The sequence below is a fragment of the Schistocerca serialis genome, chromosome 2 (genome assembly GCF_023864345.2).
Source record: "Schistocerca serialis cubense isolate TAMUIC-IGC-003099 chromosome 2, iqSchSeri2.2, whole genome shotgun sequence".
Lineage (NCBI taxonomy): Eukaryota > Metazoa > Arthropoda > Insecta > Orthoptera > Acrididae > Schistocerca > Schistocerca serialis.
In genome coordinates this window covers 499,468,029-499,484,643 of record NC_064639.1, presented here as the reverse complement: position 1 = coordinate 499,484,643, position 16,615 = coordinate 499,468,029, and the positions used below count along the sequence as shown (strand labels likewise).

General features: G+C 38.8%; 1 protein-coding gene and 1 long non-coding RNA gene across 2 annotated transcripts in view; one reads left to right on the top strand and one right to left on the bottom strand.

Annotated features, from left to right (window-relative positions):
• LOC126457447 (uncharacterized) overlaps positions 1–1,089 on the bottom strand; it is a 36,725-nt gene extending 35,636 nt beyond the window's left edge. Inside the window, exon 1 of the long non-coding RNA XR_007585472.1 lies at positions 975–1,089. This is a non-coding gene — a long non-coding RNA (uncharacterized LOC126457447). The remainder of the gene's footprint in view (positions 1–974) is intronic.
• LOC126457445 (unconventional myosin-XV) overlaps positions 1–15,834 on the top strand; it is a 945,978-nt gene extending 930,144 nt beyond the window's left edge. The window contains exons 57-58 of the mRNA XM_050093727.1: positions 12,687–12,820; positions 13,032–15,834. Of these exons, the coding sequence (XP_049949684.1) occupies positions 12,687–12,820; positions 13,032–13,232 (335 nt within the window). The 3' untranslated portion in view covers positions 13,233–15,834. The remainder of the gene's footprint in view (positions 1–12,686; positions 12,821–13,031) is intronic.
• The last annotated feature ends 781 nt before the right edge of the window (positions 15,835–16,615 follow it).

Sequence of the window (16,615 nt, the reverse complement as noted above, 5' to 3'; positions counted from 1 at the left end):
AACTAAAAGTGCTGAAAACAAGTTGAATTACTTAAACTCTTATGTGCCTTCTCAGTTCAAGCAGGCACTTTCCCTGATGTACTGAAAACATCTAAAGTAATTCCAATATGTATTAATTTGGAAGGGATAATGTAAATAACTACAGGCCCACCACAATTTTCTCTTCCATTTCAGAAATATTAGAAAAAGTTATGTATGACAAACTTAGCGATTTTGTAAATAAAAGCAAACCCCTATGGAATGAATAAAACAAATACAGAAATATGACGTCAACAACAACTGCCATTTATGACTGCATAAATTGCATACTAAGCCTGATGGACAAGAAAGAGGATGAAAAAGAGTATTTACTGACCTATCAAAAGCTTCAACACGGTTGATTGTAAGAGTCTGCTGTCAAAGCTTGTAAAGTATGATAATCAATGTCTGTCTAACAGTTGGATCATTGTCTCCTGAACAGTCATAAGCCAGCAATGAGCATCAGGTTCACTAATGCCAACCTTAAAATTACTTTCAACACTTGACACAGTATAATGTAATCATATATGGCCTACTCCAAGGATCACTAATGAAAACACTTCTGAGCCTTTTATTCATTAATTATCTAAGCTTAAATGTGTATGCTCATAAAACAGACATATTTGCATGACACCAAAATGCTATTAAAAGGGGGAAGAAAGAAATAATTACAGCAATGAGTAATCGCTGTCACAGAACAAGTTAGCAGCGGGGCACAGAAAATCAGCTTTCAACAAACGAACAACGCTAGTGCTCCATCAATGATGAACCACTTGGTAACAATACAGAAACCAAATTCTTAGGATTATGGCTGCAAAAGAACATAAAATGGAAAAAGCATATACAATATCTTAACTCAAAATTGAGCAAGACCTGCTACCCTCTTTGTTCATTAAACTCTTGCTGTCATGAGAAAAGAAGTAAAGAAAGTATATCTTCCCTTCTTTCACTCTCACCTTAAACATGGGGTCACATTTTGGGGAAATGCTAAAGCAGCTATCAGCACATTCAAACCAAAACCAAACTGCAAAAAAAAGTGCTATTAGTGTTCCAGTATTTTACTTTTACAATGTATATACATTATGGAAACCTTTGTATTCTTTAAAATAAGTGTAATAGTTAAGGACAGTAGATTCCAAATAAAATTTGATATTCATAACAGCATTACCAGACTAAACAGAAACTTAAAATAGTGCAAATGGCTCTGAGCACTATGGGACTTAACTACTGTGGTCATCAGTCCCCTAGAACTTAGAACTACTTAAACCTAACTAACCTAAGGACATCACACACATCCATGCCCGAGGCAGGATTCGAACCTGCGACCGTAGCAGTCGTGCGGTTCCGGACTGTGCGCCTAGAACCGCTAGACCACCGCGGCCGGCACAGAAACTTATATGCGACCCAATATGTCCTTGTGCCAAAACCATACTTTCCACATGGTCTTCAATTTTGTAACAGACTTCCTGAAAACATAAAAGCAAATACTGAGGTCAAAACCTTTGGAAAATCTTTAAAGTCATATTTACGGCATTACTACCTTAAAAGAATGTATGATGTGTATTATATAATTGAGTCCAAATCTGAAAGCAGGGTTGTCAGTGAAATATAATACTTATCATTGAAAGCATGTTTATTACAAGCAGCAATGTACAGCCAGAACAGAACATAACTGAACTATTTATCCAAACATCAAATATTCCAGAATATACTAACATTACAAATGAAGGACATTTTGAGAACCTTCCAGAAACAACAAATACTGGAAAGCATGGGGTTTGGACTGGCAGGTTGCAGCACATCAGCAAGTGGTGATAGCTGCTACGCCGCACTGCATGCAGCACAGCTTGCGGCATTGCTCCCTCATCTGGAGAAACAGCGACCCGCTGTTTCAGAAGTTCTCGTTGGAACTGACTGCAGCATCCTGGATTTAAATCTTGTTAATAGGCCTCTGTATGCCAGCACTGACGGATCCTCACACACTGGTTGCGTTGTCACATTCTTGTCACTATGTCAAGCTTAGATGGCAGCCCTGCCCATTGAAGCTTTGCGATCGTTGAATGGGTCTTCAGTTTCCTTGAGTCTCCCATCATTGATCTGTGCCTCTGAAATGTTGTAGGGCTTCATATGAAGGACATGGACGATGTCTTTGAACTTTTGCCTTCGTGATGAAGAACCATAATCCTCAACTTCGTATATGATGGCCAACAACCAAGGAGGGCATGATGCAGCCTAAAGTAGTGCTTAGTAACTTATCTGATAGTCCCACTTTCTAAACATGTTTAAAAATTCATACCAAGTCTCCCAGGATGTGTCTCATTGGCCACTGCTTGGTGTTATAGTGCTTTTGGTCTGTCTCCTGGGCATCCAGTTCTGTATGCAAGCCAGCCATTTTAGTTCTTCAGTCCTTCTGATGAAGTGTTATGGGTAGTCATCGTGAATTTTTGTCCATTTCAAAAGGGAACAGTGTGTCCATTGTCATATCCTCATCGTGACAATGGAGCAAAAGACCAGTGTAAAGTGCGTAGTATTTCACGTCGCTGTTTTGTATGTGTGTGTAACATGGGGCAGCATTGTATCTCAGTCACTGTTCAACGTCAACACACATTGGGAATATATTTGCCATCGTCTTATTAAAATGCTTTGTGAGACAATATGTTCATGAGTGGGATGCAGTTGTCATCCTTTGGGTGATGATGCAACAAGAAAACTTTTTCATGATCAGAGATTGTCACACAGGGTGCTCCATGCTTCAAAATGATGTCTTCTGCAACGAACCTCACAATTTCCAGAGCTTCGGCAGTTGGCAGTGCTTTCTTGACAGATTAGTGGGAGAGGTAGCCAGTGCAGATTATTACCCATCATTTCCTGTTTTTGGACTGTGGGAACCTCAATAAGAGGTCAATTTCAACTTGATTGAATGGCACTGCTATAGGTGGAACTGGTACCAAATACTCTGGAGGCAACTGTGGAACATACTTCTGCTGCTGGCATTCTTTACAGTGGCTCACATAGTGTCTAACAGATTGGTGGAGGCTTAGCCAGTGATACCTGCGCATAATTCTGTCTAGAGTCATCACAAGTCCAGAGGACCAGATGTTGTAACTTTGCGGAAAAACTTCAGGACAGTTGGCCTTAGATAAGCTGGGATAGTGAGCAACCATTTCTGCCCCATTGGATCATAGTTCCTCATATACAATATTCCATTTATTAATTGGAAGTCTCCTTTGGTTGGCTACTCATTCTTAGGGCTTCTATGGTTTTCAGCAATGCTGGATCTGCCCTCTGCCCAGCAATAATGTAACTTAATGCAACAGTGACTAAGATTTCATCCATAATGCTGCATTCCACTACAGGATTCCTGGAAAGGCGGTTGGCATCCTTGTGTCAGCGTTTGTTATTGTATACCAGTGTGACATCATAGTCCACGAGCCTCAGTGCTTATCTTGCCAGTTGATCAGACCTACCCTGAAGTTAGTCAGCGAGCATAGAGAATAGTGACTGCCACAACAGTCTCTCAAATAAGTAAAGCTGGAAGTAATTGGTGACCCAAACAACTGTAAGGCAATTTTTCTCAGTTTTGGAGTAGTTTATCTTGTACTTGGAAAGTATTCTGCAAGTGTAAGTGATCACCTTTTCATCGTCTTCCTGAATTTACAGCAGAACAGCATCTGCCCCATGACGTCTAGTGTTAGTCTGAAGTTTTGTCTTAGCATTCTTGCCATACATTGCTAGTACTGGAGAAGATCTTAGTGCCTCCTTAACAACAAGGAAAATCTTTGTTGCACCTCATTCAAGAAGAATTTGGCATCGCCCTGCAGTACTTCTTGTACAGGACACACATCTTGATACAGAAGTCCTGAACTTCTTGTACGGGACACACACGTTGGTACAGAAGTCCTGAATGGATCAACAGTAGTATGAGCACATTCCAGGAAAAATTCTCACATTAGCAATATGCCAAGGAGTTGGAGAAGCTGCAACTGCTCTTATTTTCTCTTGTTAGGATGAACTCCATCGCCATTCACTAGTTCCATCAATACTTTTATTTTTTGAGTGGCACACGGGCACTTTTTTGGATTCTCGCAGATGCCTGCAGTTCAAATACACTTCAATACATTTATCAGGTGATTTACATGTTCTTCAAAGGTCTCTGGAAAAGCAGCAGTGTCATCTGGATCTCAAAGACATGTCATTCATTTATAGCCCAATCGACAAAGACCAAAAGAGGTCGAATAGGAGAAAAAACCTGAGTAATCACAAATTTTTGTACAGTAGTATGAGAGAGTGTCATGAACAATGTGCAAAGAATCCCCACCTGTGGGGTGTGAGCATGGTCGTGGGGGGTGTTTAAAGTTCAGTTTTTAGTATCTTTCTTGACTACCTCAAAAACTGTGGCTTGCCGTGAAAATGTGTCCCAGTACAAAATTAAACTACATTAAATTTCCTACAAAAAAGTTCATATTCATTTTTTCTCTAGTACTAATAGTTTCCATTTTGCAGGGGATGCAGTAATTGCAGATTATTAAAAACAGTTTTAGTGATATAAAATTACTGTATACTATTAAATTAAGTAGGTAAAGAACAGATATTAAATGCGTGTACCATGTGTAGGTGCAGTAGAGCTGTATTAAGGGATAAATTGTGGTCTGGGAGTGTAAAAGTGTTGAGGGGATGATGTGGATGGTAGAAGCACAACAGAAGATAGATTGCTGGATTGTGGTCGTGCTCTTCTCACTTTCATAGACCTGCAAACTGAAGAGTGAATAGGTACTTCCCCCAATATATCTACCCCACTACACCTCAAGAAACAACTACAGGGTGTTTCACAAAATTACACTAACTCTCTGAAGCGCACCTTACAAATCACAGATGGCGCAGTGTACAGACATGCCCGAGGAGATGTTAGCTTTCCACAAAGCGCATTAACACTACATGGAATACAGATATGAATTACTAATAATAATAATGAAAGAAACACATATGGACAGAAACTACATAAATCTGTGCACACTGTTCTACATTGCTAGAGGAGAAATTGATATTTAGTCTCCTATATGGCAGCTGTAGCATTCTTCTAGGAAAAGCAACTTTTCCTATAATGCGTGCTGCTCACTTTTCAGTGTTCAGAGAGGCTGTACTTCCCCAGCATTTTCTGTTCAGTTCTCTTAAGTAAGTAAACAAGATGACTTTACTGAGCTCATGTTCATATATTGGAGTTATTTTTAGTTTGTGAAATGAATACTTATTTGCAGTTGTTAAGTGAGCTGTTGTGTTATGAGCAACATTGGAGCTTTCAGCCGCCTACCATACTGAAGAGCCTACCCCAAGTGTAATATGCTATCACTCACTGGAGTACGTTTCATAGCGTGAGTGGCATCATAATGCATCTGAAGAGGCCCAGTGGCATAAACTGTCTCACTTTGCAAATCAAGTAGGCCTCCTAAATGTTATGTATCTTCAGGTATTTCCACGTAAGTCAAGCAGCGCATTACAGCAGATTGCTGCTGCAGAACCGAACATGATCAGTCTTATTCCATCACATGTATTCACACCCACCTTGTAAGATATGCAGTGGATGTGTGGTAAATGACTCCACTTAGTGCACCCACCTCTACAAATGTTAGCAATTCCTGACTGGAAGAGATTTATGCAGTCTATCAGTAGCAAAATCAATAAACAGAGAAGTCAGTAACTTTCTGGTCATCCACTCGTGTGACCATAACACAATTGCATGGCTTTACCATACATTGTTAATATCAAACAGCAGCAGGAGGCCACATTTAGTAATCCAGTTCCTTTCCCCCTACACTACGAAGGTCACTGACAATATCACAGTTGCACTTCTCTGCCATTGTTTATAGTTACATAATGTATATTAAATCTCACTTAACAATTGCAAATAAGTACTCTGCTATACCTTTGGGTAGCCAGATATTGGTGTGTACATCGGGACTCCAGAAGAATTGGAGAAATATAGGAGAACTGCCTGCAGTGGAATAACTCAGATTAATGGTAGAGGAGCAAAACATGACAGACGAACTGCGGAGTAGATATCAGTCTGTGACAAGAACAAACAACCTAGATGACAACAAGCATTCACCACAACAATGACTGCAAGGCCAAGAGCAGTGGACAGACATATCGAAGATGCGACTAAAGAGAGTAACGAGTGACAAACAAGGTAGTTATCAAACAGTCCTAGTACAGCAAAGACAGATCCAAAAAGATCAAGTGCGAGCACTGAACTAATCAGCTGTGCACTGATTGGCCACTTATACAATAGCCATGTGGAATGCTATGGGCCGCTACATTCATGCGGCGAGACGGTGGTGCTCTAGCCGTGCAAGCACAGTGCTGTGCGGCCATGGTGTCCCATAATGGTCATCTGAGTCCATTTCCTTTGGCGGGCATTCAACCTCTGTGGCAGCCAATACCAGATACTCATTTAATAAACCAAAAATAACTCCACTATATAAACACATGATCAGTGAAGTTCTTTTGTCTACTCATGTAAGAAAACTGAACATAAAATGCTGGGGAAGTATATACTTTCTGCAGACTGAAAAGTGAGCAGCATTTATTATAGGGAAACTGCCTTTCTTGGAAGAATGCTACAGCTGACATACAGGATGATGAAGTATCAATTTCTCCTCTAGCAATGTAGAACAATGGGCACAGATTTATGTAGTTTCTACATGCATTTCTTTCATTAGTATTATTAGTAATTCGTATCTGTGTTACATGGAGTGTTAATGCATCTTGTGGAAAACAAAAGCCCACAGGTGTGCCTGCACACTGCGTTGTCTATGATTCATAAGGTGCACTGCAGAGGGTTATTGTAATTTTGTGAAACACCCCGTAGTTGCGTCTTGTGGCATAGTGGGGTAGATACAGTGGGGAAGCACCTGCTCACTCTTCAATTTGCAGACCTATTAAAGAGTGACCTACCTTCCCTCTTGCTTTTTGCCATCAACAAAAGCTTCACATTTAAAATAAGTATCTCCATTGATGACTGAGTCTTATCTTTCTGATGACTCTTGGATGTTGTCTTTAATGGCAAACAACCATTCAGAACAATCTTTGTTGATCTTGGAAATAGATTCATCAATCTTGAGCTTGCAATGCTTGCAAGAAGTCCCACCCAAGACAAATGTTATGACTACAATCTTATAAAACAACAAATTTGGAGAGCTGTGTCTTGTCATTGACAGTTATTCTTCCCATACATGTCCCTGTTGGCTGGATATATTTCCTATTTGTGACTTTCAGCACAATTGCTTTCTTATCAAGAAACGTAGTATTCCGTAGTTGTCAATGATAGGCATTCAGCATTATAGAAAAGGAAGTCCCTGAGATGACTACCACCCAGACAAGTTGGCTGTTGATGATGACATCAGGGGGTTTCCTGACTTGTTTGTGTCTGTTGTCCATGGAGGATTTTCAGTGTGGTGGCCTGACCCTCGTAGATGTATGCCTCGCTTAGTTTTTCTGAACTCACCAGCTAGGAAAGTAACTGGACCTCCATATGGCAAGAGGGCATGGCTGTGTTGTATTGATGAGCAACCTTTTTCAGTGTACAGTGACGGGCTTTGTACTGCATGTTGACTATAACCATCTATGCTTGACTGTCATGAACAGAAGTGTTACATTGATCAACATCTGATGGTATAGTAGTTGTTGAAAACTCATCCTCTTTCTCTGCAGTAGCATACAATGTATCTAGGGAACACACAGTGACAATAAACCCAGTGTGTTGTCCTGTGCCCTCTAAATGTTTGTTCTTCTGCGGGGCGTTATATTTGGTGGAGAAGTTGGTTATACCTGCATTGATCAGGTGCCAGGTTGTTGTTTGATGACGGCAGCCAGAGTTGGTCAGATCCATTCCCCGTGTCGCATTCGACTGGTGGTTGAGATTGGTGATAAGGATCGAGGCACCTCTTCTTCAACATTCTCTGTAACCACCTGAGATGTATGGGGCCAACATTATTGTCTGCTATCTCTTGCTTACTCAGTCAAACAGTTGTGGCTGCCGTAAAGTAGTGTACCACTTTTCTTACAAGCTGGCATATGATAGAGGTGATATAATGGTGGCCTTCTAAAATTGGTGTAGAGACTACTTGTGGGAGTCCTTCATACTTCTTTTGTCTGATTCTTTTTGTTAAATTTCCTTGATGCACTGTCACTTAATTAATTCCTCTGTTGTGACGTCCTTTACCAGAAGAGCTTGGTACATGTCTTCTGTGACTCCTTTCACCAAGTGTGAGATGTCAGTTTTTGTGATATTCAGATTCACAATCAGAATTTGGTAATTAAGAGAGTGCATTGACCTCTGTACAGCAACAGGGCAAGGCTATTGCGGATTGTAGAGCAGATTGTCCAATGTATGAAGATGAACTTTGTCCCACAGGTGAGCTATAATTATCTGCAGTTCTGCATTCTGTTTGTACAGTAGTGTCGTTTCCCCATGACATTGGGCCCTGTTCTTCAATTGTTCTTCTGCTAAGTGTATGTGATGCTGATTGTTGCCAAACGTTTTCTTTAGGTCAGCCTGGAATTTATCCCTGCTGTTGACCTTCTCTTCATTGACCTTGAACTGTTAGTAGGATGTGCATTCCAAGTAAAAGTACACATTTGTCAAATGCATCATGTCACCCCACCTTCCGTATTTGACAACTCAGTTGAATGCTTTCAGCCATTTCATCAGGTCCTGACCAGAATTTCTGTAAAACATTGATGGATGGTTGATGTGCAGTTGACTTACTACAGTTTTATTGGCCTCCCGAATATACGGACTGTGGAAATGATATACTGCATGCAGTGCTTGATTTTTGACACTGTTACCTATCAGAGGCTGTTCTTGAAATTTAGACTTGTTCAAACATTATTTTAATGTCTTTCTGAGTATTTTCAAACTATGAATACAGCATTTGCTTTACATTGCTTCAACCACAGCAAAAGCTCTATCACAACACATCTCAAAATTTGTGGTTCTGATGCTTTTTGTCAGAGGTACTAGCATGCTGTACCAGTGTGTACCACCACAAATCAAGCACTGACAGCATTTATTCTGGTTCCTGTCTGTATAGGCAGTGACTTTCATGTCATCTAATTGAAGCCATTAATGATGTAGATGCTCTCAAGTATGCGACATCTCCACCGTTGCAGCCAAAATCAAGTGGAGATTTGAAAGTAGGTTCATCAGTGAAGTGCATCACTGATCCCTGAAGGCATGTTTATTATGAATAGCAATATACTACCAGAAAAGAACTGGAAGGAGAGTGCTGTTATTTATATGAGCATTGAGTACTCCAGAATATACAAACATAAGAAACTCCAAGAACCTTCCAGAACTGATAATTACTAAATTGAAAGTAATAGCTGGGAATTGGGTTTGAACTAGCAGCCCACAGCATGCCAAGCAGCGATGCTAACCATATGTCACACTGTATGCGGTACAGCTCACAGCAATATTTAAATGTTTGAAGTGTATTATTTGACAATACTATGGAAAGGATAGTTGCTACTCCTCATATAGTGGAAATGCTGAGTCGCAGATAGGCACAACAAAAACACTGTTGAACAAAGCTTTTCACCAAACAGGCCTTCATCAGAATTTGACAAAACACACACACACACACACACAAACGCAACCCACACATACATGACCACAGTCGTTGGGTGCCAAGGCCAGGCCCATCTGTATTATTTGTAACTTTAAATATGTGTACATAGAAATCACTTTCACCTCTGCACATATAAATTGACTTTTACGATGTCTTATGCATAAGCTGCTTTTGTAAATTACAGGACCAGTAAAAAATACATTACAATACACTACATCATATGTTGACTGATATGGTGCCTTGTACTGCTGCTAGTCATTCCCTATCCTGTTTCACATGCTAATGGAGTGAGGGAAAACTACTCTCTGTATGAGCTCTCTCTCTCACCTTGTCTTCACTTTTGTTGATTGAGATATGTGTTGGTAGCAGTAGCATTGTTCTGCAGTCTGTTGCACATGTCAGTCCTCTAAAGCTTCTTAATAGTGTTTCGTGAGAAGCATATTTTCTTCACTGTAGGAATTCGCTCATGAGTTCACGAAGCATTTCCATAATATTCACGTGTTGATAATAGATCTAGCAGCACCCCTTTGAATTGTTTTGTGTTCCTTTAACACAAACTGCTGGGGAATCCAAACTCTCAAGTGGTACTCAAGAATAGATCAGTGAAGTGTTCTTTGCCCAGATACATTTATCGCTGAGTTACACTGCCCTGGAATTCTCCCAGTGACCTAAAATGAACCATGTACTTTCCCTACAATTGACCTGGCATGCTCATCCCATTTACATCACTTTGCAACAATCCACCTGCATATTTATTCAACTTGACTGTATCAAGTAGCAAACTGCTGATACTGTATTCGAACTTTATAGGATTCATTTTCCTACTTATTTGCATCAATTTATATTTTTCCACCTTTAGAGCAAGCTGCCCTTCATCACACCAAATAAAAATTCTCTCCAAGTTATCCTATATCCTACAGTCACTTAAAGATGACACTGACCTACACACCACAGTATCATCAGCAATCAGTCACAGATTTCTGCTCATGCCATCCATCAGATTGATATGTATTTAGAGAATTTTATAAAGTCTGGTCACCAGTTTTGTAAAGGCCTCGTTGCTGACGCTGTGGAGGCTGAGTTGCCAATGTAGTTACAGTAGGCCGAGATTGTGAGTTCGTGAAATGTCTTCTGTTGCAGTACATCACTAAAAGAATTTCTCCCTGCCACTATTACACAGCTATGCTGCCATGTTCAGGTAACAGGACAGGAGAACGAAGATTCTAGAACAATCCAACAAGTGTGGCACACTGGATAGAGGAGGACTAGGTGAGGTGGATGGGAGAAAAAATGTTGCAGCTGTGGAGGAATGCAGATAGGGTGTCTTGGTCCTGAGTCCACATCATGAGGATATCATCACTGACCCTGAACCAGACTACTGGGTTGGGAATTTTGGGAGGCTAGGAAGGTTTCCTCCAGATGACCCATAAACAGGTTGAAGCAGGGTATGATGTGGGTGCCCATGGCTTTGCAGTGAATTTGTTTGTAAACCTTTTCTTCAAAGGAAAAGTAGTTGTACATTATGATATTCTTCTTTAACAGTATTTTAAATAAGCTACTAATATATGTTAATTATCCAAAATTATGATATATTCTGCAAAGATTGCTTGCGAGTAATACTTATAACAACCACACAAATTCAACTAGTCACAAAGACAAGTTACTAATTTGTTGGATTGTTCTAGAATCTTCGTTCTCCTGTCCTGTTACCTGAACATGGCAGCATAGCTGTGTAATAGTGGCAGGGAGAAATTCTTTTAGTGATGTACTGCAACAGAAGACATTTCACGAACTCACAATCTCGGCCTACTGTAACTACATTGACCTCCACCTCTGTGATGGTTCCATCCACATCCCCACCCACATTAAACCCATTATCCACCAACAGTAACTGCAGTCCCTTACACACCAAAAAATATGTCCCATGTGATGAGAACTCCCTTGCCCAGTATGCCGGAGGTCTCACAAAAGCATTCACAGACAGGCAATACACCCCAAACATAGTCCACAAACAGATTTCCTGTCCCATAGCCTTATACACCCCCAACCTTCCCACCACTTCCCAAGAATCATCTACAGAGGAACACCTTCTCATCACCCATTAATGCCCTGGACTTACCTATCCTTCATGGGGGCTTTGATTGTCTCTCATCCTGCCCAAGATACTTCTCAGCCCTCTTAAAGTGGTGTTCCATTGGCTGCCAATCTACACAATATCGTAGTCCATCCCTGTGCCACTCCCTTTTCCAATCCCTGGCCACAGGGATCATACCCCTGTTGCAGACAAAGGTGTAAGAACTGCCCAATAGTACTCCCTACTCCAGTTCTGTCACAGGCTTAATGTATCCCATGAGAGAATAGGCCACCTGTGAAAGCAGCCACATCATATGCCAACTCTGCTACAAAGCCTTTTATGTTGGTGTGACTACTAACCAGCTGTCCATCCGGATGAGCGGCTACAACCAAACTGTTTTCAAGAACAAAGTTGACCACCTGGTGGCAGATCATGCAGATGAGCACAGCATGCAGAATTTTAATGACTGCTTCACAACTCGAGCCATCTGGATCCTTCCCTCCATCACCAGTTTCTCTTAGTTATGCAGGTGGGAGTTGCCCTTACAACACATCCTCCACTCCTGTAATCATCCTGCACTAAGTCTCAGGTAAACCACTGTCATTGCACCCTCCACCCAACAGTTTCACCTTCATTCATTGTGTCACCCCCTCCCAATTCACATTTCCGTGTCACCTTCGGCATGTGGTGAATCCCCCTGGCCACTACAATCATGCCAGTCCATATACCTGTCGTATCTCCCTCTTGCATTCCTAGCCAACAAACCTGCCACCTCCCTCCAAGCCTATAGCCACCCACCACAAGTCCCTCTTCTCCCTACTTCCCATCTCCTTCTCCCTCTACGCACCCCACCTGGCAGTTCCCCCGCCACAACCAGTGCACTCCTAAAGTATTTACATTGTACAAGAACTTTACTACAACACTTATATTGCTTTTCCATTTTATAATAAATATTATTTATTTTACAGACATTTTATCTAAATGGCCATTGTTTGGATCTAGTTTCTTTGCTGTAAAGCGTGTGTCAGATCCAAAAGAGCGTTCAGAGCACATTTTGGCCCTCAATAGACATGGTGTCCATTTCATTGATCTGGTGACACATGTAAGTATGAATGTGATTTAATATTATTGTATTTTTATGGAAAAATAATAGTTTTAGGTAGCAGCATATATATTGCAGAAGGGAGTACAGAAAATGTGTAATATTAATTATTCACTTTACAAATTGAATGTCTCACACCCTTATTTTATTATGAACTTTTCAGCCCTTAAAAGGTACTGTACTAATAGAAGTGGTATTTTTATTTTTCTAGGAAACACTGATTCATTATCCCTTCTCTGAGGTGATCTCAACCAGAAAAGTGAAGTCAGAGGATGGCACTCTGTTTCTGGATATGAAATGTGGTAACCTGATGCAGCAGCGTATTACTCGGCTACAAACAGATCAAGCACATGAGATTTCACGCCTCATTCGGCAGTACATTACGATGGAACAGAGACTCAGGCATTCGTGAGGAGAATTTCTGGTACTGCCTTTCACAGGCAGAACTGTTGTGTTATTACAGACATTGTGAACATTTTGTGCTTCTTGAGAGAAAGGCCAAGTGTATTACCATTAGTGAAATGTGCAGTGCATCTGTTGAACATGTAAAATTGAAAAAAAAGAAATTATTCCCCATAAAGGGATGAAAGGCAAATTCTTGCAGCACCACTTAAACTGCATTTATATTTGCTTGCAAAATGTGTAATGAACAAACCTTGATGTTGTAAATCAAAGTTTTGTGGTGAGAATAGTCTAAATTTTCTTATTCTGGAAGGACATTGTTTGAGCATCAAGCATATGATATTTGGAAAGTGCTGGTTTCATATATAATTTGTCTTATTTATATTTTTAATGGCTAGTGCTTGTGAGACCAGAAAAAGTGTTTGAAAAATATTCATTGACTGAAAGGTGTTTTGTACATTCAGGGTGGCAAATGAGTAAGAACGAATTTTACTGTCTTATTGAGAATAATTTTTGGCATATTTTAAATTGGCAGATATCCCTGATATGTCCAGCTAGTATAGTTTTAAGTTGTCATATTGATATTATCTGTTACCAGATATCAAAAAGGTTCTGTTCTTTTCTATGTATAAAGTTGTCTACAGGTGCGTGTTAAATGTAGATTAAGCATCTGTGACAGTAGTGCATCTACATTTTTACTGTAAAGAATTATGTGCAGCTACCAATAAATTTGTGCTCAAATGCAATAATTTCTGTAAATTTATTTGTAAATACATATAACTGTAGCAATCATAATTTGTCATATCACATGCTGCTATGGTTAATTGATGGCTGAATTTTGCTGAGTTGCTTTTGCAATAGCAAGCAGTAAGCTGTATCTTTTAATAACATAAGAAATGTCTGTCACTAAATTGTATCAGTGCTCAGGTTTATTTACTGATAAGTATACTGGTCACGACTTTGTAATTTTGTATTGAAATGTAGTGTACTCTTGAATAAGTGGTGCCAATACTTTGAATTATTATGCAAGAAATATAAGACTTTTTTGTGTGCTGAACCTGTTTGGACCATGAGAAAAGTATGTTTGTTGTAAAGTGTGATCGTATGTGCAGATAAGACTTTTGCACCTATTATTTGCTCAGTCATTTATTATTTTATGTGTTATATGAAATGTGTAATCATATGAGCTAATTATTTTACACCTTAATCACATGTAATTATATACTTTCTTCTTTCAATAATATGGCATTCATCCTGCAGTTCACAGTTTTCCCACTTGACATTTGTATGATATCATTAACAAGAGAAGCCAGATATTGTACACCATGGATCCAGATAAATTGCCATTTGGATATGAGAGAAAAAAAGCAGTTCTACATTCCAAAGTTTGTGAGAAAAGTAACAGAAATCTATTCTTTGGCATACAACTCATAATGATTATAATCAGATGTTGGTGTCACTCAGTAGATGAGTGACTTAGGTATTATTATTTCTGGGTTGTCAGAAAGACCAGTTATTATTAATTTTATTTTTTGCATAAAATATAAATTATTATGAAATAAGACGAAATTCCAGTGTTATATATATTTGTATTCATTTGATCTGGAAAAAAATAGTGAATATTAACAAATTTCCATTTTTATTTCATTAGAAGTTAATATTTATTTCAATAAAATGTGCCTTTGTTACAAAGTTCCAAATATCTTTGTCTATACAACAACATACATAGAATGCATGAGGAACACCTAAAATACTCCAATATTGATTGTTTTGTTTAAAAATATTTTTCATAGAAACCTTTTCATCAAAATTGTAGTGCGAATTTGAACCTGAATTCAAAAATCTGGAGTATGGTGCCTTCATCACTCGTCCAAAGGACAATATTACAAACTGGTTGTAGTCATTGGGGGATCAGTGACAGAAGAAACTTTCGATCTTTCGTGTTAGTTTCTAAAAATGTAATGTCACAAGCTAAAATTTATAAATATCTTCTGTTAATGTAGAACATCTGTACTAAATTTCATATGAAGCCACTGCCCACAATTGGTGCATCAAATGCCCCTCACCTTGCATTAAAAACATTCAAAATTTCATTTCTTTTTATCTTCTTTCTAATAAGTCTCTGTCTGTCTTTTTTGTTACCAAATGTTTTAATGTTTGTTATTGAAACATCTAAAATTAATATTGATTCAATATGTTTCCTTGCCACTTTTATATGTTCTTTTAATAAGAGACACGTAAATGCCCTTATGAGTTACTTAACATGTAAAACTGAAATCGTACTTTGTGATTGTAGGTTGCATGCAGTTCAAGATATGTATTATGTATTCATTATATATGGTTTCTCATTGGACAGGCAAATATTCTGCATTTTGTTTTGGTGCTAAAATTCTAAAATGAAGTTCAAGCCCAAAGATGATCATAGATATTTATGTAATGAATCTATTAATTTTCTATTGTGCTCTTTACAGCTTAAGTTCTTTGCTTTGAAAGATATTTGTTTATCACATACTCATTTAATTATTATGAGAATTGTAATATTTTTACAATATTGATGTACATATTTTATAAAAGTATGCCATTAAATAAAAATTGTAATGTCACTGTTATAATATTTTGTACAATTCTTCCAGTTTTTTTAAATGTTGTTCTCTGTTGCAGAAAGATACTAGAAAAATTTGGGTAAGTGCTACATGTTGTGTGTCAAGTTGTGAAATACAACAACAACAACAAAAAATGACTTTGACAAAGGCTGTATGTAACAACAGCTAAAACTATAGCTGTTTTATTTCACAGACAACATAACCTAAACATAGTAGAATTTTACTGGATTGGATACTGTCTTTGAAAGCCCACCTCCATACATCATTCTAGATGTCATCCAGACTTGCTTATAATTCTTCATATTCAAATGCCCTGTTTGTTGAAGACGTATATTTATTTCTAAATTCGTGAGAGAAGGAAGCATAAAAGAGAAACTGGTGTGTATAGATACTGAAATGACAAATAGTTAAGTAGGAGGATGAAAAGAACAGACAACAACAAAAACTGCTGTACATAAGAGGAAAAGAAGAAATAAAACAATGAATAAAAGGATTATGGAAATGAGTAAGAGGAGAAAACTCATTAAGTAAGTAATTGAAAGTAAAAGTGGTTGTCACCTTGGAGTGTCCTCATCTTCGGCATAATATAGGAGTCATCTCAAATGAGACACACACTATCAGAGCAGGTTTGCTAAGAGTAGGAAGTGAGTAATGACCTCCACAGCAATCTCATGAGATCTATGTATATGATTCATGTCATTAAGACCAGCCCACTAGCAAATATTCTCTGATCATTGGGACTCATATCAAAGCAGGACTCAGCACTGAAGACAATTCTACTCCATTCAGT